This window comes from Capra hircus, chromosome 24 (genome assembly GCF_001704415.2).
Source record: "Capra hircus breed San Clemente chromosome 24, ASM170441v1, whole genome shotgun sequence".
Lineage (NCBI taxonomy): Eukaryota > Metazoa > Chordata > Mammalia > Artiodactyla > Bovidae > Capra > Capra hircus.
Genome location: NC_030831.1, coordinates 49043555 through 49071126, shown reverse-complemented (window position 1 = coordinate 49071126; position 27572 = coordinate 49043555). Strand labels below are relative to the sequence as shown.

The window sequence follows — 27572 nt, the reverse complement described above, 5'->3', positions numbered from 1 at the left end:
ATGGATGTGACTGTGAGCCAGTAAAATTCTCTTTACAAAAGTAGGTGGTCAAGGAAATTCCCTAGTAGTCCAGTGGTTAGGCCTCTGCTCTCTCAACTGCCAAGGGCCCAGGTTCAATACCTGGTCAGAGAACCAAAATCCCACAAGCTGCACGGACAAAAAAACAAAAGACAAACAAAAAGAAACAGATAGTGGGCTGGATTTGATTTGTGAGCTCTAGTTGGCCAGCCTCTGTTCTAGTGGATAGAAACAGTGAAAACATATAAGTAAAGCATATAGTATTTTATAAATTGAGGAATAGTATGGGAAAACATGGAGCAGTAGGAGGAAACCAGGGCGTGCCAGGTGTGGGTTTGATAGACCTCAAAGAAGAGATGACGTTTGAGCAAAGACTTAAAGATAAGGGAGCTAGCCATTCCAGACTCCAGTGTGAAAAAGGGAACACTTTGTGTTCAGGATACTTCATGGAGAATAGCTCACAGAAGAAATGCAGGGAGTGTTGGGAACCTCAGAGACTTGAACGGAGGAGTCAGCACCTGCAGAGCATAGCCTCGGCCTCCCTCCCCTCTCCCATGTGGCTTTCTGTGTCTGTGTGTCTGCATTTGTGTGTCATGTCTGTGGTGTCTCTTCTCTTTCACTCTATCAGCTTAGGTTCATTTTCTCCTCTTGCATGTGGATTTTCTAAGTCAGGTTACTGAGGCATAAATTCTGTCTCTTCCACGTATAAGCAGTATAATCCTTGGCAAGTTATTTGCCCCTCTAATGCCCTAGTTTCCTCTTGTATATTGTGATGAGAACATTAATACCCTCTTCATTAAGCATGTTGTATATTAATTTAGTTAAAAATGTGAAAGATTAAAAAGGTACGTGGCATAGAGTACATCTTAAGCAAGCGACAACTTACTGTCATTATTTATCCTCAGCACATAAAAGGATAACCAGTGGGGTCTGCCCTAGGAATGTAAGGTTGCATTAACATAACACGATCATTGAGTACAGTCTGCTGTATTAGTAGACTTAAACTGTATGGTCATCTTAATAGGTATAGGAAAGCATTTAGTGAAATTCAACACCTATGCAGATGATAAGAAAATTCAGTTAGCAAGGAATAGAGGGGAATTTCCTCACAGCTAAAGTCATAATTAATGGTAAAAGACTAAAAGCATCTTCCCATGGATCAGGAAAATGGTAAGGATGTTTGCTTTCATATTTATTGATTATTGTGCTAGAGATCCTAGCCAGTGCAATGACTTGAGGAAAAGAAATGTTAATAATCCAGGTTAGATAAGAAGATCTAAAGCTGTATTTATTCCCATAAAACATGGTCAGATGTTTAAAAATCCTAATGAATCTAAAAAATCTACTAGAATTAATAAATGAGTTTAGCATAAGTATAAGATAAAAACAGTATAAAACAATAAGTTTACTTTAATATTTTTGTGATAAACAACCAGAAATTGAGATTTTAGAACAATGCTATTTACAGTAGCATAAAAATATGAAATAGCTTAAGAATGAACATAGCAAAATCTAGGCAAGATCTATACAATGAAAACTGAAACACTGCTGAAAGAAAGAAGACCAAAATAAACAGTGATCTCATGCTTATGGATCAGAGATTTAGTATTAAGATCCTGAAACTGACCAATATGCTCAAATGATCCATATCAAAACCCCACCATACTTTTTGGTAGAAGTTGACAAAGTTGATTCTAAAATATGTATGAATGTACAAAGGACCAAGAATACCCAAAGCAATCTTGACAAAACTTAAGTTGGAGGATTCAAACTCCCTGATTGTAGGATTTACTCAAATTATAGCTAGAGTAACCAAGACAATATGTAGTAGACCAATGGAATAGAATCCAGAAATACATCTGTGCATATATGGTCAGTGAAATTTTGACGAGACTGCCAGGGTAATTCACGGGGTGAAAGGGATAGTCCTGTCAACAAATGGTTCTAGAATAATTAAATATTTATATCCCCCAAGCCCCAATAACAACAAAATGAAATTTGACTCTTACTGCGTGCCGTACATACATATTAAAGTTCACACGGAGCACAGACCTAATTATAAGAGTTAAAATTATAAAACTTCTGGAAGAAATCATAGGAAAAAATCTTTGGAATCTTGGGTTAGGCAAAGATTTATAATACAAAAAGTACAAGTAATTTTTTTAATTTCGGGAATTGGACTTCATCAAATTCTGAAACTTGACTCCACTTCCCCTACCTCTCTCCAGAATGGGAGAAGTTGTTTACAAAAATAAATAACACCCAATAATGAGATTCAAAATAAGGAAATACAGATTCTTTTCTCAGTATATTTAAGGTCACTGTTTAACCTTCATCAATGTTAAATTCTTTTTTTAGTTTTATATCACACACCCTATTCTGTGTTGTACTTAGGATATATTTGCATGCTTATAACTTACAGGTCAAGAGAGACAGGTGCCTCTGAATAGACTGTAATTTTATCTCAATGACAGTACCCAAATGTTTAAAAAATGATGCTACAACCAGTTTGATGTTCAGCTGATAGCAGGTTGGTCAAGAGGATGAGATGGTGAGACGGCTTCACTGACTCAACAGACGTGAAACTCAGCAAACTCCTGGAGACAGTGGATGGCAGGGAAGCCTGGCATGCTGCAGTCCACAGGGTCGCGAAGAGTCAGACATGACTTAGAGACTGAACAGCCACAACAAAGTTGGTCTTGTTTTTTTAATTGGTAGAAAATTGCTTTACAATTTTGTGTTGGTTTCTTCCATATGACAACGTGAATCAGTCATAATATCCCTTTCTTCCTAAGTCTCCCTTCCCAAATTGCTTTATAATTTTGTGTTGGTTTCTGCCATATGACAACGCCAATCAGTCATAATATCCCTTTCTTCTAAGTCTCCCTTCCCAAACTTCCAGTTTTAAGTTCTGGAGATCTGATTTACAGCATGGTAATCACACGACTGAGTGACTAAACTGAACTGAACCAAACTGATATACTTGAAAGGAGCTCAGAAAGTAGATCTTGAATGTCCCCACCACAAGAAAGAAATGGTAGTTGTGGGATGGGATAGAGATGTGAGCTAAAGCTGTGGTAATCATCATTTGGCAGTGTGTCTGTATTAAATCAACATGCTGCACGCCTTCCGCAATGTCAGATATCATTTATTATCTCAGTAAGGCTGGGAGAGAATATTTTAAAACTGACAAAAAAGAAAAATATATTAAAGGGCTTGTGTCTGGAATATATGAAGAACTCTCACAACTCAAGAAGAACAAAACACTTTTTTGAAAAATGGACCAAAGATATGAATAGACACTTCAGCAAAGAAAACGTGAGCCCAAGAAAATTCATTAGGGGAAGGCAAATTGAAACTACAGTGACATCTACTTCACATCCACTAAAATAGCTAAATGTAAAGTCTGAAATATCAAGGCTTCCCTGCCCTCCACTTCCCTGCTACCAAAAATGTAGAACAAAGTTTGATGGTTTCTTATAGAGTCAAAACAATTGGCATACAATGCCACAGTCCCACTTCTAAGTATTTATTCAAGAGAAATGAAAACATATGTTCACATAAAAACTTGTACAAGAGCATTTATAGCCGCTTTATTCATAATAACTGAAAACAACCCAAATGTCCCCAAATTGAGATTCATTCATACAGTGGAGACTCCTCAGCAGCAAAATGAGCAGACTGCCGACACACAGAACATGTGGGTTAGTGCGAAGAGTGTTATGCAGAGGAATAGAAGCCAGACATGAAAGAGTGCAGGCGGTGTGAGTCTCTGTGCATGAAGTCTAGACGGGGCAGAACCGTTATGATGGAAAGCAGACCCCTGGTTACCTGGGGTCGGGTCTGGGGAGGTGCATATTGGACGAGGGACTTGACTTCAGAGGGGCACAAGGGAACTTCCTGGGGTGAGGGAATCATCTCTATCATGGTTACGGTGATGAGTCACATGGATGTTTGTATTTTTCAAAACTCTTTGAATTGTTTGCTTAAAATTGGTCCATTTTATAATACGGAGATCATTCCTCAATAAAGCTGATGAAAACTATCCAGCAGCCTGAGACTACGTTTAGTCATGAACTGAGTGATCAAGTGAGTGTGGCTCAGAGGCAGGGTGAGCATAGCCTCTCACAGAGGGTGTGCAGTTGTGCCTCGAAGGAGAGGCAGCATTGAGACGGGCCGAGAGGAGGAGGGGTTCGCTGCCCAGAGGAGGAGTCCGTGTCTGCAGCGGAGACGGCGGGAAGCTAGGCGTGGGGAGACTCAGTTTCTAGCTATAACTCTGCTTTAATAAATAACTTTAATAAACTTGGTATTTTTTTGCGTTTTAATAGCTCCGGAGGGTTTATAAAGGACTTCTGTAGTCACTGCTCTGTGTCGCTTTGACCTTGGCTGAACCACCAGCTCTGTTTCCTCATCTGTGGAGTTGAGGTCCGCCTCATGTCTCTGGTGGCGCTCCTCGTGAGTGTGTCAGAGGAAGGACTGGGGCGTGGAGAGGCCGTGACTGTATGTTGTGAGCAGCGGCAAGGTTCTTGTGGGCATGTCTGCGGTGGTCAAAGAGGGACCTCCACCGCCCCTCCTAGTCACTGACCTCTGTCTGCCTTGCCTCCTCCGCAGGCTTATACGCTCACTCTCCTCGCCCCAGCACCACCTGTTTCCCCGCGTCCTGCTTCTCTCCCAGCTGCCGGGGGCCAGCTTCTGCCTCCTCCTCCCCACTGAAAAAAGTTTCTTTTACCATCACCGTTGATTCCTTGCCTTGTGTCAAATCCGGTGACTTTATTTTTTTCAGTCCTTCTTTACCTTTTAACAGTGGCGAGTGCTCCCCCCTTAAGGTGGTTCTCCTGACTTCCAAAAGAATGTCTTCTCTTCCCCTTCTTCTACTCCGAGCTTTCGTCGAATACACTTTACTGGCTTTACCCAGAATTCTGTCCTTGTTTTATACTAGAAATGTGTTATCCTTGGGTGATCACCTGTACTTTTGTGATTTCAACTGATGCTAACAGCCCTTAAATTTCTTAATGTCTCTCCTGAGCACCTGGTGTTTTTGGAATCTGGACATTTCTAACCATGGGCATCTGGGTATTCCAGAGCACCTCTGAATTTCATGGCAGAACTGTTAAGAACACCACTCTGAGAGCCCATCTGCCTGAATTTGACTCCGGACTCCACCACTAGTAGCTATGAGCCTTACCCACTCCCCGCCTCAATTTCATCATCCCTTCAAAATAAAACAAGGCTGGAGAATGACGGCATACACGTCAGGTGGTATCTGATGATGAACAGTGTCGTCTGCTCCGTCAGTCTGTCTGCTCCGTCAGTCTGCCTGCTCCGTCAGTCTGTCTGCTGCTGCGCTTGTTGTCGAGACACAGCTTTTTGTTTCCCAGGTCTTCTCCCGGCTCTTAGGCTCTTCTTCGTATATCCCTGGCATATTCAGTCACATTCTCAGCCAGCCACTAGATTTCCCAGACCTGAGAGTCATCCAGGATTCCTTTTTTCCCCCAAATAGCTCATACCTGCTCCAATTCAAGCCCTCCTTACCTCTCACTTTCAGCAGTGTAAAACTTACGCCAAATTATCTATTTCCATTCCTGTTCTCTTGCCCACCCTGTCCAACGTTCCCATCCTGCCTAGGGGCCGAGAATCTTTCTCAAACAAGTGTAATTGTTATGTACCTGTACCTCCTTGCACAGGTTTGGATTGTTCAGGTTCTGTGACAGGGCCTCTGCAGCCACCTCGAGATGAGAGAGCATCAGGGAGAGACGGAGGACAGAGAAGAACGAGGGGGCTCGGGCACCCCTCCTGCCCATCCCTTCCTGCCCCCCTCCCACCTGGACACCAAACACAGCAGCTTTGCATTTTTCTCTTTTACTTATCTTTGTAGTCCTGCTGTCAGAAAACACCTCTGGCTTTCAGGATGAAGTCCAAGGTCTCACTAAGACACGAGAGGCGCTCTGTGAGCTGTCCCCGTTCCTGCCCTGACCGTGACGCGGGGCGCCAGATACTTGGCACCTTATGAGCCTTGTGTGCCGCTCTGTTCACTGCACCTGCAGGGCTCGGACTTCTCTGCTTCCTCTCATACTCTTCTCTCTTCCCACGTTACCTTTCCCATTGCCTGATTTACTTGGCTATCTTCAGAATGGTCCTGAAGATTCAGCGCAGGCATCATCTCCAGAAATTATTTCCTGTCCCCACTTCAGGTGTGATCAGACACCCTCATCTTTGTCCCCATTTCTGCCCATGCATCTCTCCATCACCAGTGACAGGAGCACTTGTGTACAAGTATATCCTCCTTGACCAGACTGTGCCCTCCAAGAGGGCAAGGCCGAGGTCTTGTGGCTTTTGCTAGTAGCTATATCCCCAGCAGACAACTTGTTCATCCCTGACATGTAGTCAGTTCTTGGTAAATGATTGAGTTACTGTCTGTCTCAGTAACTTGACGGTGCAAACCTCTTGGCATTTTTTTAAACAGGTCCTGCTGTTCTTGCTGGATTAATCTCTTGGCCTAATGCTCCCCGCTCTGTGGACTTGTACTAGCTTTGCCTCGTAAGCTCTGGGTACTTCCCTGATGGCTCTGTGCCTTTCTGTATGCTTCTGCACCTTTCAGAATGGCTCTCCCTTCCCCTTTACGTTTCCCCACAGGCAAACCCCTTAACCTTCAAGGGCACCGTCAAGGTAGATTTCCTCTGGGAGACGTACCTAGCCTTCAGCTTTACTCCCGCAGCACTCTCTCAGACCCATGGCGTTCTCTGATTCCAATATTGTAGACATTTTCTCCCTTACTCATTTTCTAAGACTGATTAGCTTCCATTAGCTTCTCACTCCATATAGAAAGGTCCAGGACTTTTGAGGTGCCATAAGTGGCCCTTCACAGTCTGTCTTTAAACTGTCTTATCTCCTGCCACCAACTGGGCACCTGAATGACAGCCCTTGGCAGCAGCCAGTGGTTTTCGGAGCACATTCCAGGTTGGACTCATCATGCGTGTTTATGTGCTTCTTTCTTTTATGAAATGCTGACTGTTGGCAGGGACTCTGTTTTCTTCAGGATAGTGTGTTCTTTTTTATTAGTTTTTTAAATGTGTAATATTTCAGACATACACCAAAAAAACAGAGTAACATAGAAGTCCCCTAGATATGTTGTTGTTGTCTAGTTACTAAGCTGTGTCCAACTCTTTGTGACCTCATGGACTATAGTGCACCAGGCTTCCCTGTCCTTCACTATCTCCCTGAGTTTGCTCAAACTCATGTCTAGTGAGTTGGTGATGTTATCCAACCATCTTTTCCTTCGTGGCCCTCTTCTCCTGCCCTCAATCTTTCCCAGCATCAAGGTCTTTTCCAATAAATTGGTTCTTTGCATCAGGTGGCCAAAGTATTATGTGTATTGTATGTATATATGTAGTATAACCAAAAAATATATATATATAGTATGTATATATCTAGTATAACTGAAAGAATATTTGAGAGACAGAGTGTGCTGAACCTCTCATTTCTTCCTCCCTGATCTCATTTCCTTCCTTTCTCAGAGAATGATTACTATCCTAAATGTCATGTTTATCATTTCCATGTGTGTTTTATTACTTCCAAAAGTTTTATCTGTAGAAGATATATAATGTTGATTTGCATGCTAAAGACACTGAATAAATAATAATGCCTTGTTCACATTCTCTACCAGGGTCCTTGCTCATTGAACAACATTGTTTTTTTGAGATTTATCCCGTTTAGATAACCTTTAATTGTTACATAGTGTGCTATTATATGACTATCCCAGTTTATTTATCCATTGTATTCGTGACCAGAGTTTTTATTGCTTTTAGTTTTTCACCATTAAACAAATTTATAATGAACATGCTTGTACAACAAGGAAAATCCAGTCTTTTTCTAATTTAAATTAAGTATCATGACAGCTATATTCTGAGTTTCAGTGCACTTGGGAGTCAGTTTCACTTATTTCCAGAATCAGAATTAACCCCTTCCGTACAGATATCATGTGTGATACTTACTCTCAGTAGCATTTAACTGGGGCTGGTACTTTGAATGCAAAAGCTTTAAGCAAAAGTTACTTTTCTCAGCAATTTGCAAATCATGTCTTATATAAATTTAGGTCATTGTGCCCTAAAAATGCTAAATGGAAGACAAAATTAGAATTTTTAAAAAAAATTTAAGAAAACTTTGAGAGCTCTGGCTAAAAGAACTGAGAAAAACACCTATTAGATGGCAGAAGAATAATAGCCTGAGTAAGTGTGAATTCTGTTTCTCATTCGCGATAGAAAACTGAAGTGACCTCAGATCATCTGTTCCTACACCGACCTTCTTAAAAACAGCTGGGAGCAGTAGCTACAGGTTCTTGGGGTGAACTATAGCAACACTGCAGGCCCGAAGCAGTCAAATTTTCCTTTGTGTCCAACTGAAAGAGCTTGTGTTTGAATTGCAGTTCCCTTCCTTGTTTTGTCTTCTACTAACAAGGAAAGCAGATTGTTAGTATTCTCTTTTAAAATAAACAAACTAGCCTTTCTTCTCTGAAGAAAACATTATCAAACCCTCTTTGCTTTGATTCCCAGGACTCATTTCATAAATGTCTTCAATTGATGATAAAAGCTACCATAGGTTACCTCTTTTGTCCTTCTCTAAAGGGTACACTTTTAGAACACTGACTGAGAAAATCCCAGGTTTGTTGAACCCATGAACAGTTCTGCTATTGTGTAAACATAAAATGCGCTGCTGTACTTCCACTTGCCCCCTTTCCTCTTACTAATGCCAGAAAGCTCATTTTTTCCAGGTATGTTTACTGCTTTAGCTTTCTGTTCAGGCACCCAGTTGATGCCCCTTTGAGTCTTGCCATGCCAGATACTAGAGTCAACCACCAAAGACCATTCCATCTCAAAAAATTTCTGAAACTCCATTTATTTCAGAAAATTCGCTGAGTAGTACAACTTCACTTTCCCTTTTCACTTTCATGCATTGGAGAAGGAAATGGCAACCCACTCCAGTGTTCTTGCCTGGAGAATCCCAGGGACAGGGGAGCCTGGTGGGCTGCCGTCTGTGGGGTCGCACAGAGTCAGACACAACTGAAGTGACTTAGCAGCAGCAGCAGCAGTATATTTAGTTATGTAATATAATGGCCTTGAAGGCCTTAGAATGTGGCCTTGAAGCCGTGTGCAGAGCTGGCGTGCCTGGGTGTATATCGGCTTCTGCAGCCAAAAGTGTCCTGAGCAGAAGCCTGCTTTTGTACATAGCTCTGTGATTTCAGAGGGGTGCCAAGGTGGCACTAGTGGTAAAGAGCCCGCCTGCCAATGCAGGAGACATAAGAGACATGGGTTTGGTCCCTGGGTCAGGAAAGTCCCCTGGGGAGGAAATGGCAACCCATTCCAATATTCTTGCCTAGAGAATCCCGTGGTTAGAGGGAGCTGGCAAGCTATAGTCCATAGGGTTGCAAAGAGTCATACACGACTGAAGTGAGTTAACATAACAACATACTAACTAATTAGATGAATCTTACTAATTTCCCCCTTTTATGCATTTCCTTGTGAATATGCTTTATACACTATTTCAACATATTTTATCTCTTAATTTTCATTGCCTGAAAAATAATTTGTATTTTTAAGAATATATACATACACCTTGCAGTTCAGTAATATGTTCAGTTATTCTTTTACTCAGCAGTTTTACTTTATCCTGTAGTCAGTCTCATCTCAGGTATGCTAAAAATTATGTACAGGAGTGTTCACTGCAGTGCTGTTTATGATACAAAAAATTGTAAACATTGCAATGATACTTTTCTAATGGATTAGTCAAAATGTGGTTTATACATATGCTTGGATATCAGTTTACTAAGTCAGTATATGTTTTATTGAACAAATCTAAGATTGTACTATTAAGTGGGAAAAGTGCAAGGTACAGAGCAATACCTATTTTGTGAATTAAGAAGCATGGATGTATATATACAGTATTCATTCCTATACATGCTTTGATGAATATAACATTTCTGGAATCATAGACAATAAACTGCTAACATTTGTTACCAGTGGGTCATGGGAGTGAATGTGGGGGAAAAGCATGATGTTTACTTTTAACCTGGAAAAAGAAAAAAAAAGGCAAAGCTAAAACTCAAATAAAGAAGACCCATAAAAATAAAACGACAGAAAACCCTTACAGATTGAGTCTTCTTCCTACTTCTTTACACATTTCCACTTCACTCTTCTCACTGTCCCCTGTTTTGCCTCTGTGCTTTGCCTTCTGTTTGGAAATGCCTTCTCTCTCTTCTTGCATGGATGTTTTTTCCTCTTCAAGACTTTATGTAAAGTCTAACCCCTTCATGAAACTTTACTGGACTATTCCATTTCACAGAAATCTCTCTTCATCAACATATGCTTGATCAATGTTACATGATTTCACACTTATTCACCCAGTGATTATTTCACAGATTTTCCTGAAGTATTTGAATATGAATCTAGAGAATATTCTCGGCCCTGTTACATTTGCTTTGTGCACGTCCAGCATTACCCATAAGTGTTAAGAAACTTTTTCATTTTTTAACATTTTTATGTTAGTTAATACTTAATCTGGAAAGAAGACTTAGTAGTCTTGTTTTCAATAATTATCCCATTTAAAGCTTCAGAAATAATTAGGTATTTTCCTAAATTGATATTCAGATCAATATTCTGTTTATAAAGATATCGCTAAGAAATACTAGAGTAATGTTTCAGGCCTTAGAAAAGATACTACAGAGGGTGATGGGAGGGGGGTTCAGTGTTGGGAACTCATGTACACCTGTGGTGGATTCATGTCAATGTATGGCAAAACCAGTACAGTATTGTAAAGTAAGAAAATAAAATTTAAATAAAGTGAAAAAAAAAAAAGATACTACATGCCATACTTATATGGAAAAGTACATGGAATCAGAATTGTCTTTATTTTCAACCCATTGTCTAGCCCAAAGAGGAATTCTTTTTTCATTAGATATAGTAGATGTAATATTAGGATCATACACTTATATCTATTTGAAACTCTGTTATTTGGCATATACACATTTATGATTGTTATAGCTTCTTGGTAAATTCATCACTATAAAATTTCTCTCTTTATCTCTAGTAATAATCTTATCCTTAAACCTACTTTATCTAATATTAATATAGCCACTCTACATTTCTTATGATTATTGTTTGTATTAAATAATATCTCTTTTGAATCATTTTACTGTTCACTTATCTGTATCTTCAAATTTACAAGTATGGCTCTTATACATAGCATGTTTTGGGGTTTAGTTTTTTTACCTAGTCTGACAATCTCTTATCATTTAACCAGAGGGTTTAATCCATTTATATTTAATATAAATTTGCTTAATACTTGAAAATCGCTCACTTAGTTCTGTTAGGATCCATCTTAGAATAATCTTTACTCTTGGTTAGAATACTACTCCTAAAACATCATCTTTCCAAGAATTCAGCTGAGTGTTATCCACTCTGACAGGTTGGAACTTCAGCATACCTCCAGTCTTCTGTGATTTCCAAAATCTCTGTTCGGTTTGTGCCTCCTGAATGGTGGTTTACTGTCATACCTTGTGAGGTCTGTCTTCGCACAGCACAGCATATTATTTAGCCAGACACTCAAGAATTGACACTGAAGCAGGTCTTGAACCTCCTTCTTGCAGTTCCCTGCAGTCTAACAGTCTACTCTGCAAATTCCAGCTGCCACAGAAGCCCCAGATTCATATCTGTCTTCTCAGTACAGTACTCTTGTGCACTGCTTGGGCCCCAGCTTTCTGAGCCACAGTCTTAAAATGTTCCTCTGGCTAGAAGCTCACTTTCTAGGTAATGATTCACATGGGCCCCCAAAAGGCTCCCCTAGTGGCTCAGATGGTAAAGAACTACCTGCAATGCAGGAGACCTGGGTTCAATCCGTGTGTCAGTAAGATCCCCTGGATAACGGAATGGCTACCCTCTGCAGTATTCTTGCCTAGAGAATCCCATAGGCAGAGGAGCCAGGTGGGCTGCAGTCCATTGGATCCTAAAGAGTCAGACACAGCTGAGCGACTAACACAACTCTGTGGATCTCTCTTATTTTAGGGATCATAATCCTGCATTCAGATGTTGTTGAGCATCTGAAAGCAGTTATTTCGTATATTTTGTTCAGTTTTTAGTTGTTTACACAGGCAAGTTATCCAGTACCAGTTAATCCATCATGGCCAGAAGCAAAATCTTATAATACAATATTGAAAGTCAGTCTTTTTGAGAAATAAGAATATAAAGCCATAATATAGAATCATGGACTCTATATTATGCTAGAGAAATAATCTGATACACTTATTTGAAAGATGAGAAGACTGAGATACAGCAAGCTCAAGTGATTTGTAACAGAGTATACACTCTGAGTTACTCCTAAAGTCAGTTCATGTCCCAGGTTTTCTAAATTTCTGTCCACTGTTCTTTCCATGATAGTAATCTTCTGAAAGTTTCTCTTGTACTTGAAATACAGTCTTAAACTGGCAAACTTTTATTTTTTAGAGCCCTTAGAATTTAAGCATTCTTTTCACTTTATCATTTATTATATCAATAGTATTGTTAATCTTGCTATTCACACAGGCATGAAAAAATAATCATTTACAAGTATATTTTGAAATAATTGACATTCTGTGTAATTATATAATTCCATATAAAACCTATGAAAAGAGACACTTAGTTCTTTTAATATAATTGGACTTTTGTTTGTTTTTTCAGCTTGTTTTCCTTGCTGTCAAAAAAACACAACAAAGTTCTGGAACAAGCCACACAGTCCTTGAGAGGTTCACTGAGTTCCAATGATGTTCCTCTACCAGATTATGTAAGTAGTTACCTTACTTGTCAATAAAAAATTTTTCCTTTCATTGCTAAATTAAAAAATAACAATTCCCCCTCTTCCTAAGTTCTGATTGTTCTTGGCCACTGAGAAACCTGTAATAGAAAATAAAGAAGAAACATTTGAAATCAAGGGAAAAAGTTTTTTCAAAGGTTATTAACACGTGGTTGAAGAAAGTCAAACCTAAATCAATGATTGTTAATAATTAGAAATCTTATTACCTTAGTCAGGAAGGCCACCCAAACTAACTACAGAGAAACGAAAGGAGGAATTTTATAAGAAGTATGCAAAGGTTTCTCACTAAACTCAAGGGGAAGATATAGACCTGGATTTCAGAGAACAAGAACTTAAAATTGAAAAGCCATTGGATTCTTCAAAATAGCCTGTCTTTCTGGACATTTAGTTTTGTTATCTGCTGCTTTTTGCTTCAGATTTATTCTGCTGCTGCATCCCGTAGGCCCCTTTTCTATAGTTGCTGTCTGAAACAGCAGCCTTCACGCCTCCTCCCACCCACTTCCCTCCCAACCCTTAACGTGTTTTAATGCGAGTCATGCCTTTTGCTGACTGTTCAGACCTCTAATTCTCATGTCCCGGGAGAGAGACTCTTACTGACTCTGCTGGTGGTCTCGTTCAGGGTGTCTGCCCTGGTCTCGTCAGTCATGGTCAGCAGAGAACGGCAGTAACATGTGGCATTTGTTCCCCCTTCTTTAAAGATGAAGAGGTTATTACCACCTGACCTCAGAGGATGATAACAGAATAGAATAGACACAGCCCAGGGAAGAGCAATGTGGAATAAGAGGGGAACCCGTTGTGTGGGTTCCTTTAGGACAGCGGCATTGTCCGTGACACTTCTCATATTGTGGAGCATGCTTAGATGAGGATACGAAAAACTTTCATGTCACAAGTCACAGAGATAGTTCATCCAGTTCTAATAAGAACCTCCCTATTTGTTTATCTGGGGACAACTTAAAGTCGATATTCAGAAACTTGAGCAGAGAATTTTTGTATTCTGAGTTTGAAGTGGTGATGTGTACCAACAGCCAGAGAGTTGTTTTGCTTGTTTCCTGCTGTGGTTTGTTTCATTTCTAAATGGTTGTGCTGATACGAGACTGTGGGAACAGCACCCAGTCCGGATATCAGACACTGATAAACAGAGATAGCTATGTGCAACCACAACCTGACTGGCGCTGTTTTTCTTCTCTTATATTTATTTATTTAGTGTGTGTGTGAGAAAGATGTTATGATCTGTCATCCCATTAAGGTATTACGTTTGAAATTCCAAAGTACTTCTCTCTTACCAAAAAAAAAACTATCTTTTAAAATTTTCCTGCCAGCTAAATATTCTCATCTTTTTGAAAAAATGAGCATTATGGCTGATTTAATTCTTTCCTTGTCATAACTTGTTCTAAGAAAAGTAATTCTTTATACTTGCTCCTTGGAATCCACATTTGGGGCCAGAGTGGCAATAGGGTTATGTTTATTAAGAATATGAATTTTGTTTACCTGTAAATGTTTTGTCATTTTTATACACGTATAATTTGATTTATATAGTATTCCTGTTGTTTCATTCCACACAAAATGTGTTGAATGTATATGCTGAGGTTGCCTTAGTAGTATTCTCCTTTAATCAGGGGCCTGAAAATTGATATTTTCTTTGAGAAAATGGGTCATATTTAATAGCATTTGCCAGTTATGGAGGTAATTATGCAGCAAAAGCACAAGCTGAACTCGTAATGGATATATGACGTCTGCTATTGAACTGTACAGTTTTGAGAGTCCTTGTTTTCCTCTAGCATGAAATTTTCATTAAGTGTTAATAAAAAGGAACTTCTTGAAGCATCTGCTTTCTAGAAATACAAGGAAAATTCCATATGAAGCTGTCATTGACAGTCTTATTTTAACATTTATATGTATGAGACTTTGCAAATCACAGTGTTTTTCAAATAGGTTTATGAACTTGAATTTTGCTGCCTTTCCCTAGAGCTAAGTGAAGAGGGTGGGTAACACTGATTCAGTCATAGTATCGATGATTGTGAATCACTCACCCTGCCACTAGGCTGAAAGATGACTAAAGAAAACAGTAGCAACCTCAAAAGTAAGTGCTTTGGTGGTAGTTCTTGGTGACAACTCATGTTTTATTGGTTATTCTTATTGCTCAAAACACTATGTATGAGAGCGTGAACTTTTGAAACCATGTTCTCATTATCGTTCTCTTTTAACTTGGCCATTAATTGGACGAATAAAGTATGTTCCCTTTTTCTTCCCCAGAAATTTCACTTGTTAAGTGTCTTTGCCAACAACCACATAAAATTCTGTGTCCTCAACGAATGCATTAGAACATTTGTTTGTAAAAGACGGAAAAGGAAAATGAAAGGGCCTTAATGCAGCAGTGAATTCCCAGATGTATACTTTCTACACCAGGACTGAGAGAACTATATTAGCAGAGAGTTTGAATACGTGCATAAAAATAAGGATTTGTTTTTCTTCTCACTGTAGTACATAGAGTACTTTCAGACTACCTAGAGATTTCTGAGTTTATTAAGAAAAGTTTATTGTCATTATACTGTATAATTCACCAGTCAATTGAGTAACAGCATAGAAAACAAATAGCATGTTATGAAAACATTAATATTAGTACTTTAGTACAACCATTTTGTCTGAACCTCTCAGGGGAAACCTGAAACCTTCAGCCAGCTTCTAGATAATGAGGAAATGCCCTGACTGCTTAAGGGAAAATAAAACAAAAATTGCAGTTGAGCTCTCCATTGGGAGAGAGAATGCTCACTACAGTGATAGCTGGTCAGAGAGTGATTGAGGCATCTAGGAAGGCTAGTGAAGTTCAGTTGACTTGGCTGAGTTTTGGTGTCTTTATATCAGAGTTTCATAAAATTTAATTCAGCAGCTAAAAAGACATGAGAGAATTATTAGAGAAGAATCTTTCAACACTATTTTCATAAGAATTAACCCCTAGGGACTTCTCTGGCAGTCCAGTGGTTAAGACTGTGCACTAACACTGCTGGGGGTACAGGTTCCATCCCCAGTCAGGGAACTAAGATCCAACTTGCTTCAAGGCTCAGCCAAAAAGGAAAAAAAGAATAAACCTCTAAAATAACTTTGGTCATATAAAACACAACCTGAATATAGGCGGTGAAACAAAAATAGTAAATGCATTGTAGCTGCTTTTGAAATGTAACTGTGGCTTTTAACTAGGACTGTTGTCATAATTACATGTAAACGTCGTTTCCCTAATTTCTAGTGATTATCTCGGCAACTAGTTGAGATGACTAGTTTATCCTAGGTGGAATCTTAAGGAACCAAATTATATTGCCATGTGATCATCAAAGAACTTTTTAACCTTTTCATAGGATCCACTTTCCGATCTCATTCCAATCATAAATGCAAAGGCACAAGCCAAAAAGACCCTGGCCAAAAATAGTAAGGAGCCAGGTCAGAAAAATCCCCAGATATAGAAATAGTAACTAAGGGTTTATCATCAACTTGCTAAGCAAGTACAATCATCCCCCTCTTAGCCCCAGTTTTGCTTTCCAAGGTTTCATTTACCCACAGTCAACTGCAGTCCAAAAATATTAAATGGAGAATTCCAGAAATAAGTAGTTGATAGTTTTACATTTCACACCATTCTGAGAAGCGTGATGACATCTCTCAATGTCCAGCTCCATCCTGCCTGGGACATGAATCATCCCTTTGTCCAGCATATCCCGACCATTAGTCACATAGTAGCCATCCAGATTATCAGCTGCCTGTTGCAGGAGAGCAGTGCTTGTGTTTAAATAACCATTCTTTTGCTTAATGATCCTAAAGCACAAGAGTAGTGATGCTAGCAATTTGGATATTCTCTTCTAGTACCTAATTCATGAATCAAACTTTATCATAAGCTGCACGTATAGGAAGAAACATAGTATACGTTGTCTCTCATGTCTGAGGGGGATTAGTTTTAAGAGCCCTCACATATACCAAGATCCAAGATGCTCATGTCCCTTATATAAAGTGGTATAGTACAGTCAGCCCTCCATATCCTCGGATTTACTCAACCACGGATAGAAATTTCTATCAAAGGCTGGTTAAATCCACAGAAGTAAAACCTGAAACTATGGAGAGCCGACTGTATTTATTGGAAAAAATCCACGATCCAATGCAGGATGGCCAGTGACTGCTGATGGTTCAGGGTTTCTTTCAGGGATGATAAAAATGTTTGAAAATTAGATTATGGTGATGGTCGCACAATTCTGAATGTACTAACAACTGTTAAATTGTACATTTAAATTAACAAAGTACATGCTTGTGAAGGCTTCCCAGGTGGCTCAGTGGTAAAGAATCTGCCTGCCGATACAGGAGATGCAGGTTCGATCCCTAGGTCGGGAAGATTCCCCCAGAGGAGGAAATGGCAACCCACTCCAGTATTCTTGCCTAGGAAATCCCATGGACAGAGGAGCCTGGCAAGCTGCCCTCCGTGGAGTCACAGAGAGGTGGCCACGACTGAGTGCCTGTGCACTCATATGCGCATGTGGTTGTGGATGTTATCTCAGTTGAAGCCGTTTAAAAAAGTAGTGTTTGGAGCACTATGGGAAGAAAAGAACTGCTTGTTGAGTGTAATAACATATAGATAACAGCTTGGCTGACACTGTGGCATGAGTGAATTTAGAAAAATTAACTTTATACTCTGAAAAAGTTAATATTTTCAAAAAGGGAAAATATGTTTCTTGAGCATGACTTGACTTTAGAAACTGCTCAAGTCAACTAGATAATGCAGTTACACAACTGTGTTCAGTCACTCAAGTGTCTTTGCAACCCCATGGACTGAGGCCTGCCAGGTTCCTCTGTTCATGGGATTTTCCAGTTAAGAATATTGCGGTGGGTTGCCATTTCCTCCTCCAGAGAATCTTCCTGACCCAGGGATGGAAACTGCATCTCTTATGTCTCCTGCATTAGCAGGTGGATTCTTTACCGTTAGTGCCACCTGGGAAGCCATATTTTTCAGCTTGGTTTAACAGCAAAAATATGGAAATAAGGGGAAAAAAAATCTATCTTTAAGGAACTGATTAAAGTTTAAGTTTATCCAATGAAGTATTCTTCAGACATTTTTTAAAACAAATTCAATCCATATAGATTTATATGAAAAGATATCCATAACACTTTATTTGGTAGAAAAAAACAGAAAACCATAGATTATATGTACATATATGATTGAAAGTATGCATTTAATTTTTCTGGAATAATGCCTAAGAAAATATTAAGTAATGGTTACCTATGGGGAGTTAGACTGAAAAGAAGGAAAAATAGAACTTATTACCTTATACTTTTCTTTTTAGATAAAGATCTTTACGTTTTTGTCATGTTTATGACTTATTTGCCCCTCCCTTCTCTCCTTTTTCCCTCCCTCAGTCCTTTCTTTCTTTATTATTTCATATAATTTTAGACTTACAAAGGATTTTATTTTTTTTTTATTTTAATTGGAGGCTAATTACTTTATAATATTGTGGTTTTTGCCATACATTCACATGAATCGGCCATGGGTGTATATGTGTTCCCCATTTCCATATAGCCTTCACCAGCTTTCCCCTTTGTAAATATCTTACATAACCATAGAACATTTTTGAAAACTAAGAAATTAACCTTGGTACAGTGCTGTTAACTAAAACACATACCTCATTTGAATTTTACCAGTTTTAACACTATTGCCCTTATTCTTTTCTGTTATCTAGTCCAGGATCCTGCATTGCATTTTGTTGTCATGTTTCCTTAGTCTTTCCGTGGATATCATGACCTTTGACACTTTCAGTTCAGTTCAGTCTCTCAGTAGTGTCCGACTCTTTGCAACCCCATGAATTGCAGCATGCCAGGCCTCCCTGTCCATCACCAACTACCGAGTTTACTCAAACTCAGGTCCATCAAGTCCGTGATGCCATCCAGCCATCTCATCCTCTGTCATCCCCTTTTCCTCCTGCCCCCAATCCCTCCCAGCATCAGAGTCTTTTCCAGTGAGTCAACTCTTCGCATGAAGTGGCCAAAGTACTGGAGTTTCAGCTTTAGCATCATTCCTTCCAAAGAACACCCAGGACTGATCTCTTTTAGAATGGACTGGTTGGATCTTCCTGCAGTCCAAGGGACTCTCAAGAGTCTTCTCCAACACCACAGTTCAAAAGCATCAATTTTTTGGCGCTCAGCTTTCTTCACAGTCCAACTCTCATGTCCATACATGACTACTGGACAAACCATAGCCTTGACTAGACGGACCCTTGTTGGCAAAGTAATGTCTCCGCTTTTGAATATGCTATCTAGGTTGGTCATAACTTTTCTTCCAAGGAGTAAGCGTCTTTTAATTTCATGGCTGCAGTCACCATCTACAGTGATTTTGGAGCCCCAAAAAATAAAGTCTGACACTGTTTCTACCGTTTCCCCATCTATTTCCCATGAAGTGATGGGACCAGATGCCATGATCTTCAATTTCTGAATGTTGAGTTTTAAGCCAACTTTTTCACTCTCCACTTTCACTTTCATCAAGAGGCTTTTGAGTTTCTCTTCACTTTCTAGCATAAGGGTGGTGTCATACACTTTAGAAGAGTACTCATCATTTATTTTGCAGACTGTCCCTCAGTTTGGGTTTGTCTGGCATTTTCTCATTATTAGATTGATGTTATGCATTATTGGAAAGGATACCTCAGAAGCGATGTGCCCTTCTCAGAGCATCATTCCAGAGAATACATGGGGTTGGTCTATATTCATGATGATGTTTGGGTTTCCCAGGTGGCACTAGTGGTAAGGAACTCGCCTGCCAATGCAGGGGATGTAAGAGAGGTGACTTCATTCCCTGGGTTGAAAAGATCCCCTAGAGAAGGAACTGGCAACCTATTCCAGTATTCTTGCCTGGAGAATCCCATGGACAGAGGAGCCTGACAGGCTCCAGTCCGTAGGGTCGCATAGAGTCAGACATGACTGAAGCGACTTAGCACACACGCACTGGTGATGTTTTTACTTGATCACATCACTAGGATGATGTCTGCCAATATTCTTCACTATAAGCTTGCTAATGTTCCCTTTGTAATTTCTGTATGCTTTATATAGTAGTTATTGTCACTATACTGGAAATACTTTATTACATATTTCCACTATATTGGAAGAGTATATGGGGAAGATACTTCGAGACAATGCCAGTATCCAGTATTTTCCTAAACATTTTCCCACAAATCCTAGCATCCATTGATCAGTCTTGTCTGCATCATTATTTTACTGAGTTTGGAATGATTTTCTATTTGTCTCATTCCCTCTACATTTATAAATGGAATTCTGCAAGGAAGAGTTGTCACCTCACCCCAAAGTTCTTGCCTGTGCAGTTATTTATTTCTATCAGTATAAACTCCTGGATACTTATTTTCTTCTTATCACCCAGGACTGTTATTATTTTGTTACTCAGGTTATTCCAACTTTAGCCATGTCAGGTTTTGTCCGCTACCCTTTGAATATGCATCAACCTTTTTTTTTTTTTTTTGCATCCTTCACGGTGCTCCAACTCATCTCATATTTCCTCTGCTTCAGCCCTAAAATCAATCAGTTCTCCAAGGAGGATCATGAAATTTGAATCAAGATCTGAATCGTTACTTTCATAATGTCAATACCAATGTAAAAAACAAGAATCAAACATTGTGAATAAGGTTACAAATCTTACTACCTTCCCTACAACTGCTTTGAACGTAAGTAAATTCCAAGCCCTACACAGATTAAGTCCCAAGAAGTTTCTTCTTTAGAACAATTGATTTTAAAAATCAAATAAATGAGGCCTCTAGCAAATGAGCAAGCTCCACACCCACCCCTGCCACTTTTTCTTCCTAATGAAAAACCAGGATTTTAACATAATCAGACTAATTTTCTTGGTTGTGTTATAATTTGGTTTTGAAGCATTTCTGAACTGGGAGTTTCAGAAATGTTCTGAGAATGCTTCTACAGACAATTTGAGTAGGAGAAATCCCCTCTTGCTTAAAAGAGAAAAATAAATTCCTTTGCTCTTAAGCACACCTGAATTGAGATAAAGACTACTGCCCTTTATTCCTGGAGAGGAAATTTGTCCTGTCTCTTCTTATAGAATACGGTAAAATGTCCTTTTTAAGGATTTTTTAAAATTATCATGAAAAGTACTTAAATAACTTTTATGTTCCCTCTCAGTTCAGTTCAGTCGCTCAGTCGTGTCCGACTCTTTGCGACCCCATGAATCGCAGCACGCCAGGCCTCCCTGTTCATCACCATCTCCCGCAGTTCACTCAGACTCACGTCCATCGAGTCCGTGATGCCATCCGGCCATCTCATCCTCTGTCGTCCCCTTCTCCTCCTGCCCCCAATCCCTCCCAGCATCAGAGTTTTTTCCAATGAGTCAACTCTTCTCATGAGGTGGCCAAAGTACTGGAGTTCCAGCTTTAGCATCATTCCTTCCAAAGAAATCCCAGGGCTGATAAACGGATATTTGCATTGAAATCTGGCAATGATTAATTAACTTTCTAAGAGAAGTTTAAAGAATACAGAAAAAATAACCCATGCATATTAAATTCAGTAGCAGTGTGTGATAAATTTGTGAAAACCAGTGAGCACAGTTTCCTTCTTCCCCCTCCCACTGGAGTGAAAATATTCTTACCTGCTGCTGTACGGAGCTAATATAAAAACATCTTTTCCTAAGACTCTTCAAACTTCCTTTGTTAGAAATCATTTTAATTTTCTCTTTGCTCAACTATTTATTGTTTTCCCTCTGTTTCTCTCTTTCTGCCTGAGTTCATAGTTCCTAATAGGAAGAAAAGAAGTCTACTATTTGGAATTTTCTTTGATATATCCTTGATTTACATGGCAAATAGAAAGCAGCTGTCTATTTAAGCATCTAATTCTTGAAACCATCGTCCCCTCAAGCGTCATCTGGAAATAATGTAGCCTGTAAAACAAAGCTAAGAAGAAAAGGCAATGTTTGTTTTATGTGGGATGAATGATTTCTGTTGGGGTCCTTTAATTCAGCTATTATGAGGGTTATTAAAAACCAGTATTACAAAAGAGGTTTAAATGAAAAGAATTTTTGAGCTGGTATCTTATTATTACAGTTGATTATAGTCAAAGCTGCAAATATTTTATAAATGGCACTTTATTATAGTTTCTCCAAATAAGACCCCCAAAAACTAGTAATCTTACTCATTGTATGAGTGGAAACTCAACTCTTTCCTTAGTGGATTTAATTTCTGAGAAAAAAAAAATTGTATTGAGAATTTAGCTCTGCTTGTTTTGTTGGAAATTTCATGGCTTTCTGAAAACTTCTTAAGAAATCTTTAGAAGAATATTTGAGTATTACCGTATAAATGCAAAAATGAACATGAAATCATCAGAATTTATCTAAGCTTCAGGTATTATTAGAAGATTCAGTGAACACCAGAGAAAGTTAAGCCTAAATTGTTTCTCAGCTTATTCGTAAATTATTTGTGTTTCCAAGATGTGAGTTTGAATATCTCAGTCATGAGCAGTGATATGCTTTGGGAAGCAGAAGACAAGTTAATTTGCGCTTTGACAATTGTTAGATGCTATTCCGTGCTTGGAGTGTATTGGTTTTCTTGATTTGCTAACACAACAAAGTAGTTGTTTGGAAAATGGACTTATAAGAACTAAGTTTCAGTCCTCGAAACTGAAGTGACTTATCATGTTTATTTAATAATAAACTGGGCAGGCATGCATGGTTAATTATTTTTATGCATTTGGGTCTAATCTCTCACTTGGAATTGGATAATGAGCTAAAGCTCTGCTAATAATAAAACAAAAGTTATTCTTACTCAAATTTCAATTCACTGACCAGTATGATACATCTTAATAAGAAAGTTAATACTGATTATTAAAAGTTTAGTACATTTTTAGGCTTAGAAAAGAAAGAAAGTGAAGTCGCTCAGTCATGACTGACTCTTTGTGACCCCATGGACTGTAGCCTACCAGGCGTCTCCATCTGTGGAATTTTCCAGGCAAGAGTACTGGAGTGGGTTGCCATTTCCTTTTCCAGGGAATCTTCCTGACCCAGGGATCGAACCCGGGTCTCCCACGTTGCAGGCAGGCGCTTTACCCTCTGAGTCACCAGGGAAGAAAACAAAAGTAAGAAAGTGAAAATGAAAGGAAGAAAGTGAAAGTGATGCTTACATGGATGTCTTTGAATAATGTCATTAGCCTTTTCAACTTTTTCTGGAGATTGGGGTCTTCAGGAACATTATGACATTCTATTCCTAGAGCTTTCAACACCCCTTGAGTTATAGCAGCTTTAAAGATGGAGCCATTGTCATTCTGAACTTTAAAGATCCCACTGACATCATGAGAAGTCAGTACAGTAAAATTTTGTCCATTCATTAACCTCGGGCTTTAGTGAATACTGTTTTTGATGTGAAAATAGGTGAGGGTCATTGAGCTCTTTTTAACGGAACAAACTGTAAATCCTGGAGTGTGGGCTGATGGAAAAACTGCAAGTTGAGCACAAAATGCTGTTAGGCTTAGAACATGACCCTAAAAAAGGTTTGTCATTAATTCAGTCACTAAGTTGATCAGTAGCATTGCACATTAAAGAAAAAGATATATTTTGGAGCAACACAATAGTATCCTTGTGACCTCATTCAAATTCAAATTTGAGATCATAGAAGATACCAAGTGAGAGATTAGACTCATGCATAAGTCCTAAAGTCCCCATACCTGTTGTGAATGCTCCACTTTTGCTATTGTTCAGTCCCTAAGTTGTGTCTGACTCTTTGTGATCCCTTGAACTGCAGCATGCCAGGCTTCCCTGTCCTTCACTATCTTCCAGAGTTTGTCCAGACTTAATGTCCATTGAGTCGGTGATGCTATCCAGTCATCTCATTCTCTGTCACCCTTTCTCCTCCTATCCTCAATTTTTCCTATCTTCAGGGTCTTTGCCAGTGTGTCAGCTCTTTTTATCAGGTGGCCAGAGTACTGGAGTTTCAGCATCAGTCCTTCCAAAAAATATTCAGGGTTGATTTCCTTCAGGGTTGACTGGTATGATCTCCTTGTTGTGAGTCTTCTCCAACACCACAATTTGAAAGCGTCAATTCTTTGGCACCCAGCCTTCTTTATGGTCCAGCGCTCACATCCATACATGACTACTGGAAAAACCATAGCTTTGTCAGCAAAGTCCATGTATCTCTACTTTTTAGTATGCTATCTAGGTTTGTCATTACTTTCCTTCCAAGGAGCAAGCATCTTTTAATTTCATGGCTGCAGTCACCATCTACAGTGATTTTGGAGCCCAAGAAAATAAAATCTGTCACTGTTTCCACTTTTTCCCCATCTATTTGCCATGAAATGATGGGACTGGATGCAATAATCTTTGTTTTTTGAATGTTGAATTTTAAGCCAACTTTTTCACCCTCATCAAGAGGTTCTATAGTTCCTCTACCATTAGAGTAGTATCCTCATATCTGAGGTTGTTGGTATTTCTCCTGACAGTCTTAATTCCAGCTTGTGATTCATCCAGCCTGGCATTTCACATGATGTACTCTGCATATTTGTTAAATAGCAGGGTGACGATATACAGCCTCGATATATTCCTTTCCCAATTTGGAACCAGTCCATTTTTCCATGTCCAGTTCTAACTGTTGCTTCTTGATCTGCATACAGGTTTCTCTGCAGACAGGTAAGGTAGTCTGATATTCCCACCTCTTTAAGAATTTTCCACAGTTCATTGTGATCCACACAGTCAAAGGCTTTAGCATAGTCAGGGAAGCTGAAGTAGACATTTTTCTGGAATTCCCTTGTTTTTTCTATGATGCAATGGATGTTGGCAATTTGAAATTTGATCTCCATATAATTAATAATATTATCTTGGTTAACAGTAATACTACTTACAAAAGAGTAGTACATGCATAAAAAAACTCCATATGGTATTTGAAATTCCTTATTCTTTCATCCAAAACGTAATGAGCAACTGGTATCTTCTCAGCCACTTTTTTCTCTGTTCTGTGAAGACATCAGTAAAAAAAATGTCTGCCATCATGCAGCCTGCATTCTAATGAAGAGAGATGTGTAATGATTGTATGCACAGGCAAACAAATGAACAAGTGAATGAAATGTAAGAAGTTCCCATGGGAAAGTAAAGCAGGGTAAAGGGATTGGGAGCACAGGCCAAAGGAAGGTAGCAGTGTAGTAATGGGTGGTCAGTGGAGGGTTTGCCTCATTGGGAAGGTGATGTTTGAGCACAGCCCAAGGAAGGACCAGCAGTGAGTCATGTAGAGGCAGTGTGTTCTAGGAAGATTGAACAGTGAATGTAGAGGGCTTGAGACAAGAGCTTCTGTGAGCCTGGCAGGGTTTAGTACCTGGAAAGGGGATTATCGGGACCATATTTAGAATCATCTTGAACAAATGCATATTGATGAGTGATCTAGAAAAGTTTTGGATAGAGTAACAGCCTGAAAATTAGAAGAGTGTGTGTGTGTGCATGCACATGCACACGTGCACACACACTGAGTCATGTCCAGCTCTTTGGGACCCCATGGACTGTAGTCTGCCAGGCTCCTTTGTCCATGGAATTTTCTAAGCAAGAATACTGGAGTGGGTTCCCATTTCCTTCAGTTAGAAGACCTGTGTTCCGGTTTTTTATCTTTAATTTGCTATGGTCTTAGGCAGTTTATTTTGCCAGTCTGATTCTTGATTTCCTTGCCTTTAAATTGTATCTTAAAGTAGATTTTTTATGTGTGGCTTCTTTAACATTGGCATTTTCTGGTTCCATTAGTTCTCTGGAGATACACTGGGTATATAGGAAGAGATGTGCTTTCCTGCAATGCACAGGAATTACAGGGAACTCCACTCTCTTTGTATTCTGTGTGAACCATGTCTCTGGAACATGTCCCTGAAAACCTCAGATACACTGTGCTTGGTGCACCTTGGAGTTACATGACAGTAGTGGGCCTGGGTGTGTGACAAAGCTTGTTAGGAAATACAAAATGATGATGCCGATCCTTTCTTTAATGATTTGAGATAGATATTTGTAGATATCACAGTGATGTACACGTTTATAGATATGATAAATATCAGCTTATGTTTTATACAATGCTACAGATAAAAGACTGCTCTGCGAAGACATCATAAAAGGTTTTAGTGGTTTTCATCTGAGTCTTACAGAGTGGAAGGGCTTTTAATTAAGAGTATATATAGTGGTTAGGCATGTAAGTTTTATGAGGAGAATTCCTGGGAATGTGGATCCAGCTGCAGAGTTTTTTAGTGTTTTTGAAATTTCCCCATGAAAACAACAAATAGAATGCATTGACAAACACAACATTTACAACAAAACCAGGTGACAGTGTAGCCACATGAAACCCCACATACTGGAGGGTGGGTAGAAACTACCTCGAGCTACAAGATCCTTGCAGCATCAGTGAGAGGAGCTGGAAGGATGCGACAGCCAAGGGCCCACCTGCGAAGGAGACAGGGATTCACCGGAAAGCTCACAGGCCAGCGCCTGAAACTGGAAGGGGTTTGCACGCTGTAACCCAGAGTTCAGTGACAGGGGTCTGCTAAGAGCTGAAGGGATTCCAGCCTCTGGGCCCTGTCAGCTCATAAAACTAAATGGCTGAAGCTCTCTTCTAGGACCAAGCCCCACAGGGAGGTGGAGCTCCCAGAAATGGAGCCCCCAGAAGAGGTCAGGGATTATAAGAAAAGAAAAAAAAAAAGTTCAGATAAATGTAGGGTTGGGAAAGAGAGCCAGGAGATTCTAGAAGGTGCATGGCCGTGTTTATGGACACTTCACAGAAAGGTGAAGAAAGGCAGGAAACCTTAACTTTATTACAAATGAGCAAAAGAGAGAAGTCACAGTCAAATCCAGTGTAAGGAAAGAAGAGAATAACTCCTGTATCAACAATATGATCATGAGATATACCCACAAAATAGATTAAAACTGTTAAATAACTTTTCAGAACAACTTTCAAAAAGCTAAGAAAATGATAGAACAGAACAACATAAATCAGGATTATAAAAACTCAAATGGACAAATTTTATTTCTAAATAAAATTAGAAATAAAAATTTTCAGAAGTGTAGACTATCCACAAAGATAAAATATTTAGTAAATAAACAGATAAAACTCCTTAAGAAAAACAGAAAGTGAAAAGGAAGAAAAGCTTGAAAGCAAAAAGAAATAAAAAATATTCGCAAGAAAGTGACTAGATAGTGCAGGCAGAAATCCAACATATATAAATTAGGAACCCCCAAAAGAAGAAAGATACTAAAAGCTGTACTTCAAAGAAACTTTCCTAAATTATGAAGGAAAAGATTTGAAACTACATGTTGAAAGAGCGTATGTTGTATGCCTTTGAAAACTCAACCCAGGATAACAAATACCAACACAAACTCCAGTGAAATTGCACAGTTACAAACTAGAAAGAAAAAGACTTGAAGGGTACTCAGGCAGAAAGACCAGGTCACTTTTAAGTAAAGAAAATAAAATTGTCAACAGGCTTTTTGGCAGTTTTTTATGCCACAGTAAAGTGAAATAACATTTTTAAGATACTCTAGGAAAGCAAATATGAGGCAAGAATTTTCAGTCAGTTCACTTCAGTCTCTCAGTTGTGTCTGAATCTTTGTGACCCCATGGACTGCAGCACGCAAGACTTCCCTATCACCGACTCCATCACCAAGGATTTTATATCCCACCAAACTGCCTTGAGGGCTTCCCTCCTAACTCAGTGGTAAAGAATCTGCCTGCCAGTGCCAG

At 39.2% G+C, this 27572-nt stretch overlaps 1 protein-coding gene across 3 annotated transcripts in view; it reads left to right on the top strand.

The window, feature by feature from the left end:
• The window catches only part of DYM (dymeclin), a 392550-nt gene that overhangs the window by 249187 nt on the left and 115791 nt on the right, over positions 1–27572 (top strand). For all 3 annotated transcript variants that reach the window (XM_018039568.1, XM_018039567.1, XM_018039569.1), the window contains exon 14: positions 12723–12825. In XM_018039568.1, the coding sequence (XP_017895057.1) occupies positions 12723–12825 (103 nt within the window). The remainder of the gene's footprint in view (positions 1–12722; positions 12826–27572) is intronic.